Below are 22930 nucleotides of genomic sequence, written 5' to 3' on the forward strand. Positions count from 1 at the left end.
GTTGGTGTGGGAGAGGAGGATACAGAGAATAGGGTTAGATGGAGAAAGTTGATTCGCTGTGGCGACCCCTGGAGGGAAAAGCTGAAAGGAGAAGAAGATACTAATTAAGGAATGGCCTAAATCTATGAAATATGCCACGGTCAGACGAGCAAGAAGGTAGCTTAAATGTTGTTTTTGAAAAGTTTAGAAACTAAAAGTATCTTTATAAAAAATGTCTTAGGAAAAAAAAAAAATTCTGTATTGTATATATCTATATCTATATCTATATCTATATCTATATCTATATCTATATCTATATCTATATCTATTTCTGTAAGTTGAGACCATGTTGTATTTAGGAGAAGTTGCATATTAACACCACACTAACTAACAGGGAGTAAAAGCATTAAAATAGTTTGGGATTATTAGATTATTATTAGATTCAATTATATTTCGACTACAGGTTTGAGCCCGTGCAATCCATGGATTACTCAGTTCAACTCAAGAAAAAGATTTGTAAAACAAAGTGAGCTCTGTCTCCAGGAGGAAGTACCGATCGGTGGAAGAAAACTGGCCGTAAACTTCACGGTACTGACGGAAAATCAGATAGTTTTCGGGTTTTCTGGCTTCTTTGCGACTCCGGAAATGAGATCTCTTCGATTCAACTTCTGACATGTCATGATGTTGAACGAAAACCTTTTCAAAATAAAAGCATCCGCGTTTTCCTGTTCCCAGTGGGGAAAAATCAATCGAGCATCACCGTCCGTGCATCATTGAAAAAAGTCGAGATTTTTCATTAAAATCCTTTGTTTTGACTCAGAGTGCAGTTCGTGCATTTGTGTCCGTGAGCAGATTTAAAAGCGGACGGTGACGCACCGAAGCCCTGATCCGCGCTTCGCGGCGAAACCACTTTTTCCGCTTTATTTTTGAATCGGAAGTGTATTTTTTCTCTGAATACGTCTGCCTTCACACAGGCGCTCCTTCTCCCCAAATCCGACATTCCTCCCCCCCCCGGCCGGGAAAGATCTTCCCCTGCAGCCCGGAGTTTGTCCACGTTTACAGGCTTCAGCCCCGCATCAACGACGCGGTGCCGCGTAAAGAGCGCCAGGAAGCGGGCCTATCACGCTTATCACGCAATTTCTTTTTTCCCCCTCCTTGTTTACCCCCGTTTCCCTCGGTAACGTTATTTGTCCCAATTCTGCCAAACATGTTCCCTTGTAGCTACGTTGTCCTTTTCCTCCTCCATACGTGGTTTTCCGTGGAGAGCAACCCAAGTCCGGTGCTTGGAGATGTAGTCGTGGACAGATACTCCGTCCCCGAAGTTTGTATCAGGGAGGTGAAAAACGGAGATTATGTCCGCTATCATTACAACGCCACATTTGTCGACGGGAAAATGTTTGATTCGAGGTAAGTGCATCCGCATTGTAGTTTGATATTTTTATTTAAATTCTGCCGAGGCCAAAATGGAGCAAACTGAGATTGAGACGCGTGTTTTCGACCGCGCAATAAACCCGTACGTGCGCGGATCTTCCCTCCTCAGCCACCAGCGGGGAGCTCCCAAGGTCGAGCTGATCGGGGAGGGACGCCTCCTGGCCGGGATCGACCGAGGGCTGCAGGGGATGTGCGTCAACGAGCGCCGGACCCTCACCGTCCCGCCGCAGCTCGCCCACGGGAGCACCGGCGCAGGTAAAGGGCGGCCCGGGGCCCGGAGCCCGGGGCCCCCGACCGTCCACGCAAATATCCAAATCACACCTCTTCAACGATGTGTCACCAAAACACAACTTAAAAAACAATTGAATCGAAATGAATCAATGAGAGAAGGATAAAATATTAATATATATTAAAATTAATATTAATTAACCTTTGTGTTGTCTTGCGGGTCAAAAGTGACCCACTACCATGTTTAGCTGTAGAAAAAACACCTTAACCTATTTTTTTCCAACTTGAAATTTTATGACTTTTTCCTAAAGAGACCCCATAATTAGAAAAAGTGATACTTCTTTTTTGTTTATGTTTCCATGTGGGCTGTACACCACTAGGGTAGGTACAAAGATTGTCTTATGGATCATTTTTGACCTGTAGGACAAGGGGAGTAAACGCAATGTTAAGATCGCACGAGGGTTAATAAAATTAATATTAAAATTATTAATACTTTAGTACCCATTTGATTTAAGAAAATAGTGAAGTATGTCTTGACACACTTTGAAAATAGACAAAAAAAACAAAGAGTAACACATTAACAAGTGGTGCCAAAACGTGCATCACTTTGCAGTCTTAACTTGAATAAAGGACAACTTCAGGGGAAGAGGTGAAGAGAAGAAGATATTTAACCTTATTCAATATTCAAGATTCAAAGTGTTAATTTTCATCTGGAAACATGTTTCACTGTACAATGAAATTCTTACTTTGCTGTCCGCAGGGCATCCGGATATGTGTGAGGAATTAATAATAATAAACAAACTGTAGTAAATTGTGGGGGAAGTGCAAGCAGTGCAGGGAACAGTAAATATTCTGCACAGAGAAACATTGTCGTTGTTGTTTGTAGATGTGCAAATTCAAGGCAGTGCAGCTATGAGTGTGCGACTCACAAAGTGCAGGTGCAAGTGACATGAATAGATATATGATTTTCAAATCATATATTTTCTGAATGAATGGGCTCAAATCATGTAGACTTTTTTTTTAAATTGATGGTTCATGGTTATTTCTCCAAAAAAGCCTATGTACCCTGAAAGTAGCGTTAGTACGAGCATAATATAAAATGCAAAATCAAAGTAGTCTCTACATAAACATCTTTCTTGTTCCGTTAGTTGTTCTTTGTGATTATCATTAGGTGTAAACAAATAAAAATTAAAAATGTTTTGTGCCTGTTGCACTTGAGCAATTTATTTATTTCTTTTGGATTTTATTTAATGTATATTTTAAATTAATATTTATATAGTAATATGCAGTTCATATTTTATTCATTGAATTTTCTAAATATTTTCATACTTCATTTTTTTTTATTTTGTGAGATGCCCTATTTTAGTCAGAGCTTGAAAATGTTCAATTAAAAAAACTACAACAATATTCACTATTAATGCAAAAAAATAAAAAGGTATCATTTAATCTGTTGTGTGCAAATGATGCAATAAAAACAACTTGAAATAGACTAATGATGAAAAAGAAACACGTTTTCATTTGTTAAATTGAAAACAGACATATTTTTTGTATGAAAAATAACAAACCTTATTTCTCTATGAAGTAGAAGTCGAGACATTTAGATGACAAAGTAATTTATGCTATGAAACGTGTGTGGAGGTTCTCAGTTATCCAGGTCATGATCAATTCTTGTCGAAATCTTCTGAAGCTCTTCAGAGCTGAAGAAGCCTGTCAGATTTTTTCAAGTGAAGAAATTCAAGTCCAGGTGCCACGACAGGAAGATTGCACCAAGAATAAAGCTATAAACTTACTGTAATGAATCAAGTACCTTGGAAGTGTAGTCACAGGAGGTTACCTTAAGTCTCTCCAAGTCAGCAAAAGCTCTGTTACTTCGCTGGTTTACAGAGAGCAGGGATATCGTTCTGATTTTTGATAAATAAGATGGATGTTTTCAGGCGACGTGGTTCCTCCAGACGCCACCCTGGTATTCGACATCCACCTGTTGGATCTGTGGAACAAAGCTGATCTTGTTGCCACTAAAATCATCTACACTCCCAAGGACTGCGGACGCTCTGTGATGCGCACAGACTTTGTGCGTTACCATTTTAACGGCACCCTCCTTGACGGTTCCTCCTTCGACTCCAGGTGAACGCAGACTCTGACAACTGTAGATGTTTTTAGGTTTTGTGCAAACAAAATATTTCATACTAGGAGTGTGCAGAGTCTCAAAATAAATAAACCACATTGAAGAAACAGGATGTTTTTTACAGAGCTCCATCCAAATGACAGCTCTTGTGTGTCTGTATTTTGTGTCGTGCAGGTATGTTGTCTTTTATGTGTTTGACTTTCCGCTTGTATGAGCCCTACGTAGCTACACCAGAAAGCAGACCCACAACACCTTGGTGGGCGAAGGTTGGCTGATCAAGGGCATGGATGAGGGCCTCCTTGGAATGTGTGTGGGGGAGATTAGAAATATCGTTATCCCCCCTTTTAAAGCATATGGAGAAAAAGGCTCAGGTGAATATAGGGGGGCGATGGGAGCGGAGATGAAATCCAAAAATTCAGCTGTCATTCATATTCACCGTTTCAAAAAAATCCAAATGTACACGTGAGAGAAACCATGATAATGCACCGTACGCGGTATAAACTTTGATTCGGATCAGGTCGGATTAAACCAAACTATAACCGCACATTGAAATCGGCAATTTTATCTTATCTATTTATCATTAGTACAGGTAAAGTGTTGACATCTTATAACTTTGTGCCATCAGGAACAGAGATTCCCCCCCAGGCGTCTCTGGTGTTCAATGTCCTGTTAGTTGACATTCACAACCCAAAAGACAACATCTCCATCGTGAACCCGGTCGTGCCCGAATCCTGCACGCGCAGGACCGTGGCTGGGGATTATGTTCGTTACCACTATAACGGTAGCTTCCTGAACGGGCTCACTTTTGATACCAGGTGAGCTCAAGGTCTGGTCTTGTTTCTTAAAAACACAAAGCGTTTTTAAATTTCTGTCGTAAACTGACTCTTCCCTTTTGTTTTCAACAGTTACCAAAGGAACAGCACCTACAACACCTACATCGGAATGGGATATGTGATTCCAGGGATGGATCAGGGCTTATTAGGGGTCTGCATTGGGGAGAAGAGGAGGGTCATCGTCCCTCCACATCTGGCTTATGGAGAGGGAGGAGCAGGTGATCCATTCTGTGGCTTTTGGTAAATTTGGTAAAACTCAAGTCATAATTAATACAGTACATCTGGTTTTCACAAAGGCGACGTCATCCCTCCCTCCGCGGTGCTCGTCTTTGATATTCACATCATCGACTTCCACAATCCCAATGACAAGGTTGACATCCAGGTTTTGCACAGACCCAAGGAATGTAATGAAACCACCGACGAGAACGACCTCGTTCACTACCACTACAACTGCACCCTGGCGGACGGGACGCTTCTCTTTTCCTCGTGAGTAGTTGGCGGCAAACATTTGGAACGCAGATGTTTTGTTCTGATTATTTTGACAAGGGCCGTGTTCCCAGACATGACTATGAGCACATTCAGGACGCAGTGCTGGGTTCAGACAAGGTGATTGACGGGCTGGACGAGGGTCTCCGAGGAATGTGCGCGGGAGAGAGGAGGGTGGTGACGGTGCCGCCTCACTTGGGCCACGGAGAACGAGGAGGTGGGTGTTTGGGTTTGCGGTCAAAACATGCGATACCCGGGGGGGGCATGGTTTGATCATCTGTCCGCACTAAAAATATTCTCGTTTTAACTAGTTCATCAGATTATTTTCGAAGCTACTGTAAGTCCTAAACATTTCCACTTTCTCAATACTGGAAAGCAATATAGACTTCTCTAATGACCAAACATTTATGCAATAATCTTTCCCGTAAACATGAATATTACTTTTTTGGAAAGTAAAAATGATACTCAAAATTTGTGGAATTATTTACCATTTTTGCTCAAATGAAATGCATGTTCCTGTCCGTTTGAAAATCTAAGTTTAATGCTGTTCTTTGTCAAGATAACAGTATTATTAACTGTTGCTGGATATTGATAAAATATAAATATTCAGTTTGTGAGTATTCTGTGTTCCGGCCTCTCATCTTCAAAAGTATGTTTCATGCCTCGTATTGGAATTTTCATTTTTCCATTTAAGGAGCACTGAAGTATCATGAGCATTGACAAAATGCGAAATTCAGTGTCTTTAAACCGGTTCAAATGATCAGACACCTGAGTTTATTTTTTTCAAACTATGAGCTATGCGGTGTCAGTCAAAGCCAGAAAAATGATCCCCACAAGTAAAAACAGTGCACAGTGTAAATCAAAAATGTATATCCTAAATTAAAAAAAACAACTGATTCATTGATTACAGCAAATATTGGTAAGGAGAAAAAATGAATTCAGAGAAATGATAGAAAAGTGACATGTTCATGTACATGTATGTTACTCATTGGGGTGAAAATCCCAAACTGACTCGTGTTTCTCAGCAACCGGCGTGCCCAGCAGCGCCGTGTTGGTGTTTGAACTGGAAATGGTGAGCTTTGAGAAGGGGGTGCCGCCCGGCTACCTGTTCGTGTGGCTCGACGACAACCAGCCCGAGGACCTGTTTCAAGCCTTGGACGTGGACAAAAACAAAGAGGTGCCGCAGGAGGAGGTGTGTTCATTCTTCACGTCGGCTGACACGGCCAATGACGTGCTGCATTTTTTTGATTTTCATAAAGCAATGGTTTTTATTAGAATAAACTTTATATTTTCAGGATGTTTGCCTTCGAGCTACGAGGGATAGATATGTGTTTTTATTCTGTTTGTTAGCTATTTATCTATTTTGTGAAACAATTTGTTGAGTCATTTCTTGTAATTTCAGGTCATTTGATTTGTTGGAACTTTTACAAAGAAATTTTTGTTTTTACTAAATATGAGGTCAGTGTAAAAGTAATGCAGGTCATTTTTCTGATGATTTTCACTTCATTTCATTACAAATCTTTTTCACGTTCCCTTTTATTTCTGTCTATTTAAAGCAATGCAGCTTCTTAGCTCAATTACGCATTTGTAATCCCGGCACTGGACAGTGACTGATGATCAACTAGTTCAAGTCACAGTCAGCTTTATTTTCATTTCCTCTGCATGTAATACGGACAGAGGAATCGAGAAGACGTTTCTCACAATCCAAAATTGATATGAAACTGTCAACATAATGCTAATAATTGGGTGCAAATTAGCTACAAGAGATGTTTCGCTGTCGGATCATCCTATTGATCAAATATCATAAAACCCCTCTTGTCACCTCAGTGTAGAGACAAATACGCTCCCCCTTTAATGATCATTAACTGACACACGGATCTCGCCGCATTGCACCGTCACTGAGACACTCTTCCGTCCCTTCTAGTTCGGAGAGTTCATCAAGCAGCAGCTGGTGGAGGGGAAAGGGCGCGTGAAGCCCGGACTGTCCACAGAACAAGTCATCAGTGACATGTTCCAGAACCAGGACCGCAATAAAGACGGAATCATCACACCCGACGAACTCAAACTGAAGGTGGACGAAGACAAAGAACGGGAAGAGGCGCGGCACGAGGAGTTGTGATGGACACAAACGTGTACTTTCTCAGGGACAGCGACCAACATCATAAACAAACGCAAGAGATTTTACCCGCATCATGCTTTATTATTGTCTGTAAAAAGATGGACAGTCTTTCTGACATAACTAGAAAAAAGTGCACAGGATCTTTTTGTGTTGTTTTGTTTTGTGTTGTATTGATTGTTGATTGTTTGAATTGCTCGAGAGAAAAAAAACAGACACAAGCACCTTCATTCGTCCCTGAAATTCCTATGATTAAAATGTTTGTAAGAAAAGGAAAGTTGATTAAGTTCTTTTACAAGTCTTTGTCTCAGCAAAAGTGCATTTCGGCAGAGGTCATTAGTTTAATAGAAACGGGCCCTGGATGGGGAAAGGACGAAACCCTTTGGAAAAAAATACCATAAAGCGGTCATATTAGCTTGGAGAAAAATCTGATTGTATTACTACTTATTAGAAAACCTAGATCAAGTGTCACCAACCTAATTTTTACAATGTTTACAATGAACCTTCAAGAGCTCAATGTTCCAATAAGATTATTCAGAGGGAATGTAGTGAAGTAGCTGAGTAATAAGCCTGACACTTATCAGGAAAAAGGAGAGGAAGCAGGTAATTCAATTTAAAATGACACAGGCTGTCTCTTATATCGCCAACTACTGCTGTATATATTACTACGACTGTATATGTATATACTGTATATACTACTGTATATTACTGCCTAAATGGCTGTAGCACTCTGGACAGAGAAACACATTTTTTGGTATGCAATGCAATCCAAAGGCATTTAACATGACAAGTCGGTCACCGTTAACAGGGATGGTCTAAGAGCAGGAGAGGAGACGGTGACAAATTTTTATCTATTCAATAAAAAGAGGGATTATGATTAATTATCAGGCCTCAATAAAACCATAAAAGAAGATAATAGTTTATGCAAGACCACATTGATCAAACGTGGGTAGCTTACATTAACTTGAATGTAAAACTGAACTCTCTTTTTCATTGATCACTTTTTAGGGCACTCACAATGCCCACAATGCCATTTCCTTTGCATCCTCAGCTAATTTCATGTGTTACCCACCACCCATAAAGCTCCTTTTTGGTCTTCATGAGTGACATACTGTAAAAATCCAGTCAGTGGGAACCAAGTTTCTCGATGTTAATGCCTCTCTCTTACCCCGCAGGTTTTCAATGGAAACCATCCTGACTCAAGATAAACAAAATCACATTTTCAGAAATGCCAAATTTAGCTGTGCTAAAATCTAAATCTTGCTTTTTTTTTCAAAGCCACCACAACGTTCAGGTAATTGTCATGTAATTGACGAACATTTTGCAAGTTGTATTGTGACTGGTATGACGTTATGATGTTTACCGCCAATGTCATATGTGATAAATAATTCAATGCACACGTGACTGGAACCTTGTGTTCCTGCAGACTACAGAGTTGTAAGAGGTAAAACATTTCACTAAACAAGACAATAGTTCATGACAGTCGTACAAAACGGTCAAAAGCTTTTTTCTGCAAGACATGAGAATCATTTCAATGACAAAAAACATGACTGAACACAAAAAGCATTTATGTTACGGTGAAATGCTGTACTGGATACTAACTGACATTCACTCTGTTGATCATGGAACATTCAAATACAGCGGAGATACGGCTGAACTCCAAGTAAAGATCCAGCCTCGAGGTTCGACTTAACCGAAGCTCTGATTTCAAATTTTGCAGCAACTTCTCTTTGGGAATTTCACCCATGGTTGATTCTTGTCAAAATCTTTTTCACGTTGCAACTGGGCTTGATTTTCTTGTTTAACCCCATATCTGAGAGGCTTCTTCAGACCAAGAATTGACCGTGACCTGGATGACCCACAACCGCCATTGAGGTTCTGATTGTTGTGCAACTTTGGTAACGGACTTCATCTGTACATATGGATAACGCTTTGATATTAAGGTTCCAGTAAAGTTTGTTATAAATATCATTGTCAATTTACAGTTATTATTTTATGTTTTGCTTTGTGCACAATGATGCAAAGTAAACACTGATTTCAGTGCTCTTGTAACATGAGGTTGGGGAGGAAGGAGCTGCCATAAGCGCTACATTTTTTAATAACTGTTAAGTGTTAACACAGGCCTGGCCAACCTGTGGCTCCCGAGCCGCATGTGGCTCTTAAGTTCATGTTGAATTTTGTGTTTGTGTGTTTTTTACTTGTGCAATCACGTGCCGCTCCGGCACTCTTTGCACACAGCAAAAAAAAAAACAACACACAAACACAAAATTCGACATGAACGTAACAGCCACATGTGGCTCGGGAGCCACAGGTTGGCCAGGCCTGTGTTAAAGGGACAGTTAACATGGGAATAAAGGGAAATAATTTATCTTAATGTCTGTAAACCACCTCTGTTTTTTCTTAAATACAGTGGAAATAAATATGAGGTTTTGGAATTACAGACACATTTTCAAGAAAATCAAGTACTTGTTTTTTTTTCAAGTAACATGGATCACCTTTTAGTCATAGCATTATTATTGAATTAAAATCTGAAAACCTCACCTTCCTTTTCCATTGGACTTAACTGAAGGCGGGGGTTTGTAAAGCCTGCGGCACAAAGACAAGAGTACAGTTTCCTCTGTGTTTTTAGTTGAACTGCCCTTTAAAAGGCGGTAGTGCTCTGTGCGACTTGCTGTCTCTTGATGACGTAATGTATTTGAGGATTGCATTTGGAACATCCATCGTCTCGTCCTTGACCAGGACAATGTTGAAGGCGTTGACATAGGATTCTTTCCGCTCATCCACCTGAGAAACACACAGTAATGATAAGCCTATGTGTCCTGTACCGGCCTTGAACGTCCCGTCCTGCCGTGAGGTCTAACCTGGTCATTGAGGAAGCCGATGGTGAGGACGTTCTCCGGCTCGGACACGCCGTCGGCCATGGTCAGGTCTCCCAACGAGTCTCCCAGCAGTAGCACGTTGGGCCGAGCCCGCAGCTCCCCGAAGCGGGCCGCATGTGACAGGGCTCCCTCGCGCTTATTGAAGGTGTGGATGAGTTCCCCTTTGAACGCTTGAAGGACGCCCTGTTCAAAAAGACCGCAGGACCACAGAAACTGCCGTGATAAAATCAAACCGATCCTTGTGAGTATTTGTGAGAATACAGTGAAGAAGACTGTAATGCTTACGCTTAAGTGTGCAGAATGTGGGATGTGAAAATGTGCTGGCTGTCAATTACATTTTTTTAAATACATGTAAATGTTTATAAGTGGAAATGCCAAAAGAGATGATGTTGTACATGAGTAACAAGACATAGATAATTCTGGGAAAATCAGCCCGAAACTTCCTGTATATTAACAGAAATACCTACAAGAAGCATCAAAACAATAGCAAATAATAATATTTAAAATTCGGACGTGCTGAACCGAAGAAGCCTCTCAGATGAGAGGTGAGACGTTTTAAAATCCAGTTTCTAAGATTTCGATGAAGATTCTCAATGTATTGATGTCACACAAAATTGGTTATGTTAATTATTGATAACAAAATGAATACAGTGATTCAGATCAATGCATTGCCACACCCCTATTGTATGCCGCACGGATGACAGCTTTTGCATAACTCACATTCCGGTCAAAGTCCATGTAGTTAGAGATGACATGGACGTTCGGATGGAAGACGTGGTTTTGTCGGATAACTTCCTCCAGAACGTCTCCGACACCAGCTGAGAAGATCAACAAGGGGATGTGATGACTATCCAAAAGGTCAAAAAACACTTTGTAGCCGTCCCTGTAGACACAGACACGTAGCAGCACAACGATCAGTTACCGAAGCGACCCGTTTATTCTTCATTTAACTTTGTGGCCGCATGAAGCCGTACCTCAGTATAGATCCGGCCTCCTTGACCGCTTGAGCCAGCGAGTCCTTCTTGATCCTCTGCTCAATAAGCAACTTATGTACATTCGTCCACCTATAGAGAGCAGCAAGAAGTCAGATTTACTGGAATTCCCTTTATTTACTCAAACTGCAGGTGTACAGCTGCAACGAATAAGAGTTTCCTTTGATTCCTTGAGATAAACAAGGAATAAATTTGTCATAAAATTGATTTTGTTTCTTACCACTCCACCATAAGAGGCTGCTTCTCTTCAGCAGTCAGACTCGCATCGATTTCTATAGGATAGTAGGTCTTCAACAGCTGCCTCATCTGGAAGAGACCGTCGAAAACATCCAGCGGTCACTTGAAGACACGATACCTTCATGTCATAATGGCTAGGAGTGATCTTTTAAAATAAGATACAGGTGTCACGATGAGTGCAATATGCTCAACATAAAAAAATTCTGTTAATTTATTTTTCACAGTTACTTTAAAGCAGGGGTCCCCAAACGATCGCAGAGGTGTCTAAACATCAACATTTATTTTTTTCCAGACAACCACAAGATCTGGGATCTTGACACGAAAAAAAAAGTCAGAAAATAAACAATAACATTATTAATGAAATAAATAAATAAAACTATTTATGAAATAAATAATATCCAAATAACCCTTTTCAAGTTTTTCACACATACCTCTTCACCAAGCACTACCCCACTAATCGCATTTAGCGCCCCCCTCCGCCCAGAAAAACAACAAAAAAAAAACAAAGAAATGAATGTATGTATGTATGTATATGGTTTAGAGATGACTATTTGGTAGTGTGGTCACTTCTGACTTCCGCCTACTGGTACTTTGGATCTTCGGTGACTGAATTGCACTTTTTGTAAGTCACTTTGGATAAAAGCGTCTGCCAAATGACTGTAATGTAATGTAATGTAATGTCATAGAAAAAAGACCAGATAAGGCACAGACTGCAGGAGGAAAGAATAGAAGGTTACGTTCTATGCATGTACAAGTCACGATTACGTGGCCAGAGTGAAAAAAATCATAATGCATCTCTGGTATTGTTCAGGGGCCGGGCAAAATGTGGAGGCGAGCTGTATCCGGCCCTCGGGCCGTAGTTTGGGAACCATTGCTTTAAAGCATGACAGCATGACAGAATGCTTGCTCAACAATTCAGATGAAAGAATTCCACAGCAGCAGGAGGCAAACTGGAAGATTAGGAACTACCTCAAGGGATAGCTGATAAAACTGGATTTAAGGGTCGCGCTAGATATACCTTTCTGGTGCATTCCTTATCGACCAGCAACCGATTGTCCAGGATATCTGGAGGAAATTGTGAAGCAGGGAAAGACGAGAAGATCAATGCTCAATGTGCAGAAATACGGTGCAAATACTGTGGAGCTTTGAGCACAGTGTGATATAAACAGTGGCAAAGAACAATCAAGTGAACTTTTAAGGTGCAACTTACTGTGGGTGGTGGGAACTCTCTTGCCGTTGTAGGCGAACTTGGTCAGGGTCATGTCAAAGTCGGAGATTACCTGGGGGTGAAAACGATCGGTCGATAAATTATCACTCACTATCGCTATATGAGTATCGATTAGACAGCTGCCATTATTTATTATTCTTATCAAATTTATAGCTCTTCCATATTTTTTCTTTTAAATCTACCTGAAAAACTGCAAGACACTAGCCAAATGATGAAAAAAAACACCTAAAATAAACAGGACTGTCTCAGAAAATTAGAATATTGTGATAAAGATAAAGTTCTTTATCTTCTGTAATGCAATTACTAAAACAAAAATGTCATACATTCTGGATTCATTACAAATCAACTGAAATATTGCAAGCCTTTTATTATTTCAATATTGCTGATTATGGCTCACATCTTAAGAAAACTCAATAATCCTATCTCAAAATATTAGAATATCATGAAAAAGTAATTTTTGCTTTTTAAATTGCATTACAGAAGATAAAGAACTTTATCACAATATTCAAATTTTCGGAGACAGTCCTGTATAGGTTAATATTTTGCAGTTCAGTTGAGCATATATGGATTAGAAAATTAATCATATTCAATCAAATAGTTTCCCCACTGTAGCTTGCACGAGACAGCCTAAACAGATCATTAACCAAAAGCCAACTATTGTCAACTATTGATCCACATCCTTGGTTGACTTGACATTTGCAATAAGTACCAACTAAGTGATATCATTTACGACAGCAAGATCCAGTCTGAGAGCCAGTGACTCACATGCAGGCTGCCTGCACCTGCTCGCTGCATGGCGTGGATCCTGTCCAACACTCTTCTGCGCTCCTTCATCAGCACCGAGCTCCGGGACAATTCCGATACCTGCACAGATTTATTGAAAAAAAGAAAAGAAAGGTCAAGATATTTGATATTTACTGATCAAAACCCCTCAGAAAGGCAACTGATAGAATAGAGAATAAAGGCACTTAAGAGTAAACGAAATGTTTGCAATTATTACAACTATTAGAACATTAAATAAAGTCATCTTTGAATGTTTTCTGATGCACATATGAAGTTGCTTTCAAAAGACAGGCGGCTGAAGAACTCAACACTTGAAGCATTTTAGTCATCAGAGAAGGACGTTGGTGACCGAGAACTGAGCTTGTGGTTGTATTTAAATCAAAAAGTACACAACACATTTGTGATGTTAAAAATGCCCTTTAAAATGATGACTGACAGCTTAGGGAATTTAATCTTAGGAAAGTGATAGCAAATGTAGTTCAGTCTTTTCAAGCAAATATTTGAGTGAAGCCTCTCTAAATATGAAAAAAAAAAATCACTTCTTGGTTATTTTTATTTTTATTTTATGAAACAGCCCCCTCACCTCAGATTTGAGGAGGTGCTGGACAGTCCGGATCGGCGTGAACCTCCAGGGAACGTGGACCTGCAGGGAGGAAACGGGTTCGGTATTTTCGGTGTGTGTGTCGGGGGAAAAAAGGTAAATAAATCGGAAATTCATGTGTGATGTTACTATAAACGTCCTGAAGATCAAGCTGGCGCGCAACGGACGTTTACCTCGGAAACGGACGCTAGCCTTTCACGGCTCGGCGTCTAAAAAAAAATGCACCCCGTTCGTGATGTAACAACCGAACTTACCATTTTTGAAACGGATCCCAAAACCCGTCCGAGCATGAACGGTGCATCGTGTTTACGACATCATGAAGGGAAGTGGGTCAATTTCCACTTAACGGTTGATTTGTTTACGCCGTGTGTGCTGCGTCCTCAGAATTCCCCACAGTCTTCGGACTCCACGCAGTGGTTCCGTTACCTCGCAGTAAGGATTTCTCCATTATTCCACAAGTGAATATACACTGCTCAAAAAAATAAAGGGAACACTTAAAAAAACACATCCTAAGATCTAAATGAATGAAATATTCTTATGAAATACTTTGCTCTTTACACAGTTGAATGTGCTGACAACAAAATCACACAAAAATTATCAGTGGAAATCAATTGTATCAACCCATGGAGGTCTGGATTAGGAATCACACTCAAAATGAAAGTGTAAAAACACAGTACAGGTTGATCCAACTTTGATGTAATGTCCTTAAAACAAGTCAAAATGAATCTGTGTTGCTTCCTGAGTGGACACTATGATTTCACAGAAGTGTGATTGACTTTGAGTTACATTGTGTCGTTCAAGTGTTCCCTTTATTTTTTTGAGCAGTATATTTGAAAACCCAAGTTTTTTGTTAAGTAGGGAATTGTCATCACATCACTCACTGTGACCCTTATTTCCCATTATCCAAATAGATTTCTACAACCAGCTACTTTGGTTTCACCTCTAATATACTGTAATTCGGGGGTGTCAACTCACATATGGCCAAATTTGATGTCAAGGAGGCCGGACCAGTAAAATCATTACCTACAAGTAACACTAAGTCCAAATTTTTCCTTTATTTTAGTGTAAAGGAGGTGGACGAGTAAATTATAAAAATCTTAATATGTAATGAACTATTCCTCTAAAAAGTACATGACAAATTAATATTAAAAAAGAATTGAAATTACACCTTAAAAATATTGTTGCGTTACAAGAGAAAATCCTGTCACTGTGGGGAAAGTTGCTACTACAATTTATCAGAAAATTGATTTTTAGCATGTATAAGAGGCGGTATAATGTTTACAAGGCTAATGGTCGCTGTTCTGGTTATTAAATCAATCTTTTTAATTTTGCCGTTTTGTTATTTTTTTCCTATCGTTTTTGTGGTTTTTATAGAAATAAGAAAAGCTTGTTTTAACATTGTCACTAAATGTTTTCTCATCAAAAAATAATTTTGTTTTCAAATTTTGAAGCAAAAAATACATTGCATTGTTACTTTTTCATTTTATCCTTGGCCTTTTTTTTTGAAACCCACTTTATAAAACGGGGCCGCACTAACACAAAGATTTGATTTCAGGCCGGGGTCCACCAAATATTGTTCCGAGGGCCACAATTGGCCCGCGGGCCGCAAGTCTGAGACCCCTGGTATAAATGGAACATATATAGTATAAATGTATAAATTAAATCGATCTAAATGAAATAATATGTATAAATGGAACTAAATGGAACCAAATGTAATGTAAAATAAATGTAACTACTCCTTCGTATTAAATAACTCTGAATTTATTACTCATAGTGGGCTTTGATTCTTGCTCAATTTGTTGTTTTTCTGGAAGGCTAACTTTGGCACACTTAGCTCTGTGTTTGGTGTCAAAATGCCGACATAGATTGTACTCTTTGACAACCGACGCCGCCTCAGAATACAAAAGACATAGCAGTTTTTCTCCTAGAAGCACAAACATGTAGTCCCCGTCCCATCTTTCTTGAAACAGCCTTCCATCTGCATCAACTTTTCTCTTCCTGGACATTTAGGGATCATTCATCGCAGGTATTTCTCACTTCCACGTGTTGAAAATCGCAATGATGTGGATGCACTGCAATCTCATGGTGGGATGCCGTCACTTTGCAGGTAACGTGATCAGCAAGAATTGTGGGAAATGTAGTTTATGGTCAATGCATGAGTTTGACTTGCGTTTGACTTGCGTTTGCATTTGACTTGCATGCGTTTGCGTTTGACTTTAAGACAATCGTACCTTTTAAGATATTCTCGCGGGCCACATGAAATGGCCACATTTGGCCCGCGGGCCTTGAGTTTGACACACGTGCTGTAAATGAATACACAGAAACATAAATGTGCTGTTTGCATTTGGCTATAGGTATTAACTGCAAATTTCCTTCCCGTTTCTGGATGTTTTTTAAATGTTAAATTTGTACCACCCACTCATCAATGAGATTATATAAAAATCCAAATAATAAATTAATCAAAATATATTACTGTACACAAACACCAGTGGATTCCTACTATTTATTTGCAAATATACACCTTGCATCTATTTAAAAAATGCAGCAACACTGGGTGTCATCAAAGCGAAGGCTTTCGGAATCCAAGGAATAATCTTAGAAATGGACAGCTGTAAAAAAAAAAAAAAAAAAAAAAAATAGACCAATTACAGTAAATGAATATGGCTGACAACATGAGCGGAAAAACAATCTCAGTAACTAAAATTACACAATAAACCAGTGCACAGAACATTATTTTCAAATGATAGTAACACAATAGCAATGGTTAAAATAGGAATGTTGGCAAAGCTATGCACATGAACATATCGGCTTATGAGTGTTTAACCAACGCAGAAACTTTGGGCTGTACAGTATAACACCTTAACATAATGGACCCTTTCGGTACAACACGTCCTGTATTTCCTGCCAGCTTCTATATTAATCATCCAAAAACACAGAAAAACAAATCAGCCAAAAGAGATAGTTCCAGGAAATCACATTTTCTGCTTTCTTCTAACTTCATTGTTCTTATTTAAAGACGCAAAAAAAACAACAAAACCCAAGACAGATTCGATTTGACTAAACCCGACTTATAACAACAATAAGATGATTTTAAAGGCGCTTTTACCAACATTATGTATCAGTGTATGACTTTTTTTTGTAAACATTTGTGCGTCGGGTGTCTAAGATTTGACTGTTAACATTTACATTTCAGTCAAATAGCCAGCTGGCAAAGAGAAACATTTCATGGAATATTACCTTTAACACCAGACGACCAAATTCTTTGCCAGGAAAGAGTTTATCTAATACACGTAGTTTAATTTACAGCAGTATATATTGTGCTGATAGCAAACTAAATCCAACATCTTCCAAAATGGACATGCCAAAATTGAATGTTTCCATAAAAAGTCAAGACATACGATTGTCAACTTCACAAGTTGCAAACAACATTCACTTAGCATGATTGGAAAAAAAATTAAGCTTGTAACTTTTACAGCTACGTCTCTCTTCCAAATTACGTCACAATGGCTTCAGACGACAGTCACTTGTCAGCATTAAAGTCTCAACACTTAATACAGCACATTTATAAAATGCAAATCTACATTTACGATAATCAAAATATCATGTAATGGTATCATACTTGCTGGACAAAGATAAGGCACAAGATAGACTGTTTTGGGGTTACTTTGTTTTGTTTTTTTTACATCTGTCATTGTACAGGTGAACAAGGCTGCCTTGAAATGCTTCCTTGCAACGAGCCTGCGCCAAACTTATGCAGATTTTATTTATTTTTTTAATTATTTATTTTACTCTACATAATTAATCCCTTGTGGGAAATTCCTCTCTGCATTAAAGCCATCATGGATTATCCGTGAGCAGTTGGCAGCCACTTAGTGGCACCAGGGGAGCAATTTAGGGTTCGGTGTCTTGCTCAGGCTGGGAGGAGCATTGGAATTGAAGCAAGAATGTTTGGTTTCAAGGACAACTGGTCTAATCCCGAGCCAAGCTGACCCCAAAACACAAGGCAAATGTTTTGGGTTCATTCATATCCAATATGGAATAAGAGGTCATATTCAAGCAGGCAGCTTCAGAGCTCAGCAGTGGACCTGGGACTGCATCTGTCTGCGCAGAGAACGAGTCTGCCGATGGAGCTGCTGCATCACCTGCATGTTCTCTTGCTGCTGCACCAGGCTGGGAGGCACGGGGTAGTGCTGACAGCCGCGAAGATATTGGTACGGGATGCGAACATGGCAGGCTGCGGCTCGACAGCGTGGCTGAGGCATCGGTGGCAGCAGCATCCAGCGCTTGCTCTCAGAACAGTAACGATAGGCCTCCTTGCGATACCGCTTTTCCATACTCTTGGTGTTCTTCCACCCGCCAATGATGAAGATATCATCCTCCATGTGGCAAATAGCAGCACCCTCCATGCTGGAGACTTCTGGAGGGAGGCTATCAAGGATGTCTTCGGAGACTTTTGAGCCCAATTTCTGCTGAGCCTCCACAGCTTTGACCTTGTAGCTCTTGGGACAACAGGAAGCTGTGTGGTAGAAGTTGGTGGATGCCATGGCCATTTGGAAAATACAATAATTATCTAAGAGAGGTAAGGAGTCCACTTCTTTCCACGTGTGGGTCTCTGTGTCATAGCAAACGATCACAGTGCTCAATATATCCTCATATTCCCATTCAACAGGGGTCTGCGCCATCATGTACAAGAAGCGGTTATCCACGCTCACCATTTTCACATCTCGCAATATCTTCGGTGCCGGATCAAGACTCAGCCATTTGTCCTGCTCGGGCTCATAGACCATGACATCTTTGAATCCTGGGCTGAAGTTGCCATGACCCCCAATGGTGTAAAGTTTGTCACCGACACATATGAGACCAAAGGAGTGCTTGCGGCTGGACATAACACTCAACTGCTGCCAGGCGTTGAGGTTAGGGTCATAACGCTCCACAGCTCTCGCAAAGCTTGGCTCCATAGACCCAGCTACATAAACATGGCTATCAGAAATTGCAATGGCATGTCCATCAAGGTGGTTGTGAATGTGTGGCAGGTTAATCCATCGGTCCTCGGCGACAAAGTAACCCACACACTCGCTCAAATAGTCCCCGCCTTCTGAGACACCTCCCACTACCAGGATGACATCCATGTTTTGGCCATAACGCGGCTGTATGGCTGCCTTGTAAGAGGCACTGAGCTCAAGATCAGCTGACTTGGGGCGCTCGAGAAAAATAGCATGAATTTCAAGGGCTTCTGATACCAGCTGCAAGCAAGCAGCACTGCTGGCCACTAAGGCCTCCTGTCTCACAACACGAATCAGATAAGAAGGTGCAATTTGCTGCAGCTTCAACAGCTTGAACAGCTCCTCAAAGTGCTTTTCATGTTCATCTTCGTTTTGGTGCACCCACTTCACAATGGCTTCAAACAGCTCCTGCTCAGAATCCACAGTGATTTTGGAGTCCGACAGCCAGCTCTGGACCAGGTGAAAAGGCAACGTGTAGAATTCATCGTGATTGATGACTTTGTTGAAGTTTCTCCGAACCATCTCCGCAGCCCCCTGAGCCAGCTGGTCCAGTTGGTACTGGTGGGCAAGGCGATGCATGGTGACACAGCTGGCCAGGCTCAATTTCTTCAACAGATATTCTCCACAGAAGATCTTGAGCTTTGACAGCTGAAACCTGAAGCATTAAAATGTACAAATATTAAAATTCTACAAATATTGTGGAATTTTAAAGTGGCTGAAAAAAAGGGCTCTCTATACATTTTGATATTACTATCAATCATTCATTCAATGATTGACTGAAAAATACCCAAGTTAGTTTGCTAACAAGCTAACTCACATTTATTTTGCAGTTTTGTCTCAACTCCATACTGAGCAGGTATGTCCACATTCAAACACACCATAATGAAACATTAATACATTACTGTGACATGCTAATACATATACGTATGTGTATGTGTGTAAAACAGGAAATCAAGCCCACATTCTTCTAAAAAATGAAGATCCAAATGGAAAGAGGGAATAAAGTTTTAGGATTGGCATGATAAATATTAAACTGGTGTGTATACATGTTCCATGGAAAGAGCTATTGCAAGAATGGCACTGGACACGAGGCCTTCCTCCCTCCTGGTTGTGATGGTGAGCCGTTGAACTGCTGCTGCTCCTGACACAGTCTTTTAGTTAAACATTAATATTTCATGCTGTAAAATATTCTGTAGATTGCAGATCAAAGAAAATAATTCCCACAAGTATCTGTTATCCAAATGAATTGTACATGTACATTCAGATGACGACAAAGGTGATCTATTTGGATCCTTGGTTTAGTTTGTTTAGTTTAAGTTTGATATAGGCACCCTTGAATCTGTGACACAGCTACGACCCTGGAGGATTTTTAATTAAATTATGTACAAATATCAATCATCTACCGCTAATCTTGCATTTCAGGGTCGCAGGGATGCTGGAGCCTATCCCCAGCAGTCACTGGATGAGGGGTGAGGTACCACATCTAGAGAAACAACCATTCACTCTCTCATTCACACATCTGGGCATTTTGTCCAATTTATTCCAATTCACCTCCTGCATGTTTTTGGACTGTGGGAAGAGCCAAAGGAAAGCTGTGCAGACACGGGAAGAACATACAAACTCCACGCTCTACAGAGAAAAGTTGTATTTGACAGTTGACCAATATTTAAATATAGCGCCTATAATGCTGTTTTCAACATAAAAATAAAATGTGATTTTGCAAGATTAGTGTGATAAAACATAAAAACAATACCCTTCCGTCAGTACACTGACCCTAGACAGAAACCGAGTTACAATCATTTTTATTTTTTCAATAAAGAATGTATAGCACAGAAAAATAAGATAACTTCTATTTTCCAATTAGTCCAAATGTCTTCACTAAAAAATCTCGTTAAAAGACGGTATTGGAAGTGCAATATGTGAGAAATGGGGAAGTAAAAATCTGAGCAATACACTTTCTTATTCAGCCATTATTTGTGCTCTATTTGCTGACGTATTTTGGGGGCAAAGATAAGCAAGAACGGAACTGGTGAGGCAATGCAACAGGTGCATGCGTGTGTGTGTGTGTGTGTGTGTGTGTGTGCGTATGTGTGTTCGTGTGTATGTTTCCACGCCTTTCGTGACGACACACCGCAAAACCACCGATACTTCCGCGTTACGTTTCTTATTTTGTGTAGAATTAAATGCGTCATTAAAAAAACAGACCAAAAAATAAGAATAAATGTCCGACCTGTCAGCAAGTTGCAGAACTCCACACACATTGGCGGCGGTCACCCTGATATCGCCGGTATACATGAACTGAAGCACTCTCTCCACCGTGTCCGGCTCCGGGACGGGATCCGGGCTCCAGTCCGCCAGCTCCACTCTGCCGGCCTGAGACTCCGACATCCGGCCGCCCAGCCGCAGGCTAAAGTATTCGGACGCCGCCGATAAGACGGAGCGGTGGGCGGCCAGTGTTTGAGTTTCTCTCCCGGCGAAGGTGAAGACCAGCGTCGCGTCGCAGAAAAGCCCGTCCTTCCTCTGCAGGTTCTGTCGCCGGGAGAGCTCCGAGCAGAACCCCGGGCAGCTGAACTCCGCGGCCTCCACCGGTTCTCCGTCACCTGTTTGCGTGCCACCGGGGCCGCAGTCCTCCGGCGGGCCGCCTACGACCGCAGCCATATGGCGGTTGGCTAGTTCCCGGCGTAGCTTCCGCAGGGCTTTCGATACGATCTTTGGGAAAAGGTCCAAAACATACGTGACCCACGTAGGTTTGAAGAAACATTGAAAAAGTGACATGCATGCGCAGCGTGAAAAAGCTACCGAGACTCGGCCGTATCACCGGAGAGCCGACTTCCGTCACCGAGGTGTAAAGATGACCGCCGCGAGGGGTCGACGGGATCCGGGATCCGAGCAAAACGCCTGACCCGCTGGCCGAAAAGCCGAAACGGGCGGATCGGCGTTGAGCTCGGAGTTCAGCGGAGACACGGAGCGCCGACTGAATCCAAGTTTGCCAGTCAGTTGCTGCGCATGCGCCGGAAGGAACAGGTTCGCCGAGGACGGTCAACTCACCTGTCACTATCTCACCTGACAACATGTGCTTAGTTGACCTTAAAACCATTTGCGCTCGTAGATTATTTTTTCCCCCGTCATTGTTAGGTAGACCATTTTCCAAAAATTACAGATTTTTTCGATTTTTTTCCACTGTATACTTGACCAGGTGTTCAAACGGGGAGACTTACCTTGTCTTCTTAACACTTTCATTCATTACTTCAGGTTTCTGTGAAGAAAAAAAAACAAAGTCATCCAATAGCTTGATTTTCAGACAATATGAACATTCAAACACTTGTCACTTTAGAAGTTGATACAAGAATCCATTTCCAGTGTATGTGGCTCTTTGACATTGCCATTTTCTCTTTCAGATTTGGAGGAGGGGAGTGGGTGCTGCTCTTTGGCTCATCTCTGACTTCAACCCTCAGTGATGCTTGACACTTGACTCAGAATATCTAAAAGGCAGAAAGTCAATCATGACTGGGGGCAAGAAGACTTTTAGCGACAGGCTATTTCTGTATTATTGATCACCGATGATTATTTCAAGGATCTATTACTGAGCACACTGACAGGGAGAAACTTTTTGAGGGCAGTAATATCTAATACTATGAATCATCGGTAGATAACCCGCTCACTGGTTTAATCATACAATGAAATATAAGCCATACATTCTACCCCATCGGCGATCACCTCCAATCATCATTGCATCACAGTAACCTCATACCTTTGGCCGAGTCCATGGGCCTATGACTTCACGCGGTCTGCATGATGGAGGTCTGATCTACTGCTGCTGCCTTGCCAGGTGTTCACCTCTATATCTGTTACGAATATTGGATATGATCGCACCATTCCAAGTACTAGCCCGACTAGTCGTGGTAGTCACTGATCCATGTGAATTTGTGCTGGTCCTTCCCAACCTTCGCAACACCGTTTCAATACACACTCTTGCTTGATTCTGTCTTTCTCTCATTGGTTAAGACTA

General features: G+C 40.9%; 3 protein-coding genes across 3 annotated transcripts; 1 reads left to right on the top strand and 2 right to left on the bottom strand.

Moving 5' to 3' along the window:
* The first annotated feature begins 992 nt into the window (after positions 1-992).
* Positions 993-7475, top strand: fkbp10b (FKBP prolyl isomerase 10b). Its single transcript, XM_086139400.1, has 10 exons — positions 993-1386; positions 1520-1665; positions 3573-3762; positions 3989-4134; positions 4389-4578; positions 4669-4814; positions 4893-5082; positions 5157-5299; positions 6108-6274; positions 7007-7475. Exons 1-10 carry the CDS (start codon positions 1187-1189, stop codon positions 7199-7201), a joined length of 1713 nt encoding a protein of 570 aa, XP_085995526.1. The 5' UTR covers positions 993-1186; the 3' UTR covers positions 7202-7475.
* A 2005-nt stretch (positions 7476-9480) lies between these two features.
* Positions 9481-14308, bottom strand: LOC147215141 (cytosolic 5'-nucleotidase 3-like). Its single transcript, XM_086139812.1, has 10 exons — positions 14173-14308; positions 13901-13960; positions 13300-13398; positions 12517-12586; positions 12325-12371; positions 11290-11375; positions 11052-11141; positions 10798-10960; positions 10060-10260; positions 9481-9982 (listed from the first exon to the last, which is right to left on the bottom strand). Exons 1-10 carry the CDS (start codon positions 14206-14208, stop codon positions 9824-9826), a joined length of 1011 nt encoding a protein of 336 aa, XP_085995938.1. The 5' UTR covers positions 14209-14308; the 3' UTR covers positions 9481-9823.
* A 3255-nt stretch (positions 14309-17563) lies between these two features.
* On the bottom strand, positions 17564-22887 carry klhl11 (kelch-like family member 11). Its single transcript, XM_086139912.1, has 2 exons — positions 21152-22887; positions 17564-19576 (listed from the first exon to the last, which is right to left on the bottom strand). Exons 1-2 carry the CDS (start codon positions 21694-21696, stop codon positions 17992-17994), a joined length of 2130 nt encoding a protein of 709 aa, XP_085996038.1. The 5' UTR covers positions 21697-22887; the 3' UTR covers positions 17564-17991.
* Positions 22888-22930: the final 43 nt, after the last annotated feature.

The sequence above is a fragment of the Fistularia commersonii genome, chromosome 32, assembly GCF_037954325.1.
Source record: "Fistularia commersonii isolate RoL2024-O1a breed Wild chromosome 32, RoL_Fcom_v1.0, whole genome shotgun sequence".
NCBI classification, from domain to species: Eukaryota; Metazoa; Chordata; class Actinopteri; order Syngnathiformes; family Fistulariidae; genus Fistularia; species Fistularia commersonii.